General features: G+C 27.4%; 1 protein-coding gene across 1 annotated transcript; it reads right to left on the bottom strand.

The window, feature by feature from the left end:
- Positions 1 to 2,547: 2,547 nt before the first annotated feature.
- On the bottom strand, positions 2,548 to 3,458 carry LOC111307985 (histone-lysine N-methyltransferase, H3 lysine-9 specific SUVH5-like). The gene has a single exon (XM_089751067.1). It carries the CDS (start codon positions 3,456 to 3,458, stop codon positions 2,772 to 2,774), a length of 687 nt encoding a protein of 228 aa, XP_089607193.1. The 3' UTR covers positions 2,548 to 2,771.
- Between the last annotated feature and the right edge of the window lie 1,138 nt (positions 3,459 to 4,596).

The following is a 4,596-nucleotide window of genomic DNA, read 5'->3' as shown; positions in this document are numbered from 1 at the left end:
ATTTTAATTAAAATTTTACATCTTTTTTACCGAAAATTCAATAAAAAAATAAACACAACATTTAATTCTAATTAATAGAGACCAAATAATCATAAATTAACACTTATATTTTTCAAAAATAAAAATTCTATATTTAAATTTTTTAATATAAAAATTTTTTGTCAGTTTTATCAAACAGTACTTTTTTTTGAAAGAATCAGTGGGGAATCGATTGGGAATAGGTTAAGTTTTGTCATTTTCATGAGGTCTCAGGTTTATAGCTCAATGAAAGCAATTAGGTTTATAGCATATGAATAGATTATACATAGAATTTCAATAACTAGGTCAATAAACAAATTTTTTTAATGAAAGAAGTTATAATTTTAAATAAAAAATATAAATATTTAAATTTATTAAATATTATATCTTAAAATTAATTAAATTAAATTTAAAAAAAATTTTGATAAAAATTTTAATTTAAATTTCAAGATAATTATAAAAGTGAAGTTCTCTTTCTAAAAGGTGAAAAGACTACCTTACTTTATTAAAACTTCTTATTTCAGAAGGTGAATCTATCAAATTTGATCAATCATTAACAAGTAATTTTAATTTGGGTGGATTAGTTTCGTTTGGTTGCTGTTACGTTTTAAGATTTATTGATTGAAATTAATCCTATTTAGATTTCACTTATTTCGATTTAATTTCGATATAATACTAATTTGTACAATAATAGCATAAATATCTATTTATACTATTACATTTATATTATTACATAGATATTTATACTATTACTATATAGTATAGTAGAATACTATACAAATCCAAAGCAAGTAAAACTTTTTTGTTTTCACTAATCACACAATATTCACAATTTTTTTTATCTCTTTTGTTCGATTCAGGATATAATAACCGATTCCATAGATCTATGTAGTTCCAAAAAATAATTTATTTATCTTATTATTAATCAATAGTTTTGTATATAGCTAGAATGACCCTCACAAATTACGACTACTAATTTATTAAGAATTAATCGAATTGAAGCTATAGCATCATCATTTGCTAGAATCGAAAGATCTGCGAGATCGAGATCACAATTTGTGTCGATTAAACAAATTGTTGGAATTCCCAAAGTTTTTAAGGATCAATTTTTCTACAGATTTAATGACTTCCGTTCCTACAGCGAAATCTTACCAATAATTTTTCTTTTGGGCACAAAATCTTTCATATACTTGAAATCGGAGAAAAGTGTATTTTCATTTGAAAAGAAATTTTTTTAATTTAATTTAAAATCATGGTTGGAGATGGAACAACCACTAATTGCTTTCATTTTCAATATAACTCTTTATTATTAAAAAAAAAAAAAAGAAACCCTAGCAGTTTAAAAAGTAAGATTCAAACTCTTTTCGGAATTTAAAAAAAAAAATTAACATTGGGATTTATGATATCATGTAAAAATGAATTATATTCGAATCATTAATTTATAAAAAAAATCAATAAACGGTGATAATTTTTTAAATTATTTTTTAATAAATCATTCACTGTTTAGAGTTCATCATTTTTTTCTTTGTTGAAAAGAGATTTAACTTGCATTTATCATAATATCCTAATATCCTATCTATGTCTATTTTGTGAAAGCGTTACCAGTGAAGACGGATTTTTGAATAAAAATTCATTAAATCTTGATCGTCTGATGATTTTATTTTTAATTCTATCCATCCAAACAAAGGAAAGTCAATTAATGCTTACATTTATAATTAAAAATAATCCGCATAAGCATATCTATCACCCTGGATTCTGTTGAGATTCACGTGTTTGATATTAGTTTTATTAAGTAAAACGGAAATATTGTAAAGTGACAGCTTGCTTTCATAACTATTATATCTGATTAAGCTTGATTCACTCTTAAAATATAACAAAATATTAAAATTTTCCAATAACGTTTTTCTTAGTTCTCTTATTACCATCCACCCCAATATGATTGATCATCAACAAAAGGTTGTCTAGCATCAACAAAAGCTTCAGCTTTCTCCTTCTTTTTTTTTTTTTTCTTTTTTTAAGAAATTTTTAACTTTTTAAATTTCTTTTTTAATTTTGAAGAGTAAAAGAGCAGACAAGTGCCAACCGCCACCAAAATCTCTTGACCAATTTAAAATTTTCAGAAGAATTATTATGCAATGCTCAAACCGGTGCTCCCCGCAACCCTGAATTTTTCCCATTTTTCCTTACCAATGACCACATCCATCCACATTCAATTTAAGCATTAGAAAGAGGAGTCCGACCAATTTATCTCGTGCTTTGTGCTAACAGTATATATTTTCTCAAGAGCAGTCCAAATTTCACGAGCACAGTGCTTTGATGAAAGTAGCACCATTGAATGGCCATTTAAAGGCATTGCTTCGCTTTGGAATCTCGATAAATCCATGGTTTACTCTACGTGCGTGCCTGAACTCAATTGCTCAAAGATTAGATATGGCTATCGTTGGTACTGAGTAGATAAAATTGCTAAGGTAACTCATGACACGTTAAAATGATGAATTATATACAATGAAACACCTTAAAAGACAAGTTCAAAGGGGATTTAACTTAACCAAAATAGAATGATAAAAAAAAGAGCATAATTAACTTTCTTTTGATGATCAATTCCTATATTACAAAAATTAACAAAATTCTCCTGCATGAGCATATATGCTTTCTTCTCCTCTCAATTTTATGTTGCAATGTCCATTAGACCGTTGCGAACTTCACAAAAACTATTGCCTGCAGTAACAAGGTCTGTCTTTCTCCTTCCATTGCTAGACGCTGCCAACAGAAACATTAATTCTCCGCTTTGTTCTATTTCCCCAAGTCAAGTTCAGGCTTGGCTGCCCCTCAATTTTTCTAAGTGAGAACTTGTAAACGTATTTACCAAATTTCCCTTTTTCTTTCCAAAACTCAGTCACACGGTACAATCCGTCATAAACAAATATGTAGCCACAGTAATTATTGTTAAACCTACGAATCACCCTGACAGGCATTTTATCATCCATACTGTTCTTCAATGCAAGGTTTCCACCTACAAGCTTTTGATCATTTGGTTTCTTACGTCCACCAATGTCAGGATTTTCACCTTCGCCACAGTAAATCAACTTGTCAGAAGTAATCCCCACAGCATTCTCATATCGACCAGAATCAACAATGCTGGTAGCCATGATTTTATCGTTAATCAATTTCATACAGTCAATCCCTCTCTGAAAACCATGGTGAAGCCCAACAATACTCAACTCACCCCTCCAAAGGAATTCATCACCAACTTCAATTCCTGAAACATGTCCTATTTGCTTGCTGGTGTTAACCGATTTCCCTAAACTCTCAAGAACCCTGGCTGCTCTCATATGAACACTTAAGCCCCAATATTGCTGTATTTGTGGGCTCTTTTTTTGTTCTTGGGTGAACTTGGCTAATAACTTCCTGTTGGCGATTAAGTCTCTGTAAAAACTCATAGCTTCCCTGATTTTTTGACGATTCCCATACCATTCTGCACTGAAAGGCTTCTCTTTGCAATCAAGAACAATTGCTTGTGAAAGACCCTTATCAGACAGGACTTTTTTCCAACTTTTTTTGCTCGCTTAGACTTTGATAAAGACCCAGTACTATTTCTTGGTTTTGGCCGCACTGCAACCATGAATAATCCTGGTATACACCAAAAAAAAATTTATGTAAAACAAACTTATAGAGTTGAGACAAACGAAACATATGAAATTGAAGATTGCAAGAGCAAGACAGAAGAAAAACAGCCAGAAAAGAAAATCTCACATACACATTAAGAAAAGAAACAAGAAAAAACAAACTTTGAACTTTTCTTTTTGTTGAATACCCAGAAAAGAAAATAGAAGGACGGGAGTTCACACAGAAGCAATCAAAAGATAAAAAAAAATTTTAGGGTTTTGTTAACAACTGTCTTAAATATTGTTTGAGGTTAGTAAATTTATTATTTATAGTAATAATTTTATATTAAATATATTAAATAATTTTATAATTAAACATATAATAATTCGTAATTTTATTAATGTTTTTTTATTTAACAAATTTAGATATAATAACACACCAAAATGATAAAAAATATATATGAAAGTAATTCAATTTAAAATTTTGATAAAAATTAGATATAAATTTGATAAAAAATAAAAATATATTTTATATTAAAAGTGTTAATATAAATTATGATACAATAATTTTTAGATCATATCATATAATTATTATATTACAACACAAATAGACATTTGATAATATTTAACACATGTAACATTTATGTGAACAACTTTATATGACAAGTAAGATAGTTTGTTTAAAGAGTATAGCTTCTTTTAATTACAAATTAGATAATCTTGAATTTATTTAAATATAAAAATTTTTCAAATTCTAATTACAAATCAAATTAATTTAGAGATATATTTTTTTAAATTAAAAATTAAAAATATGAATTTTATTTGAATGATTTTAATTTTTTACTAGATATCCTATTTTATGTTAGAGATTTTCTAAATAAAATATAGGAAATAATCCCACATTGAAAAATAGAAAATGAAGATAGACAGTTAAGTTTGTACAAAATAGATAGATAAATTTGTTCAAAATGAA

Source organism: Durio zibethinus, chromosome 2 (assembly GCF_047325235.1).
Source record: "Durio zibethinus cultivar Kanyao isolate XHJ-2024 chromosome 2, ASM4732523v1, whole genome shotgun sequence".
Lineage (NCBI taxonomy): Eukaryota > Viridiplantae > Streptophyta > Magnoliopsida > Malvales > Malvaceae > Durio > Durio zibethinus.
The sequence above is the reverse complement of the archived record's forward strand: the minus strand, read 5'-3'. Positions and strand labels throughout refer to the sequence as shown.

What these genes read in the sequence shown, in the direction of transcription:
- LOC111307985 (XM_089751067.1), bottom strand. Translation starts at nt 3,458, where the DNA reads ATGAGTTTTTACAGAGACTTAATCGCCAACAGGAAGTTATTAGCCAAG.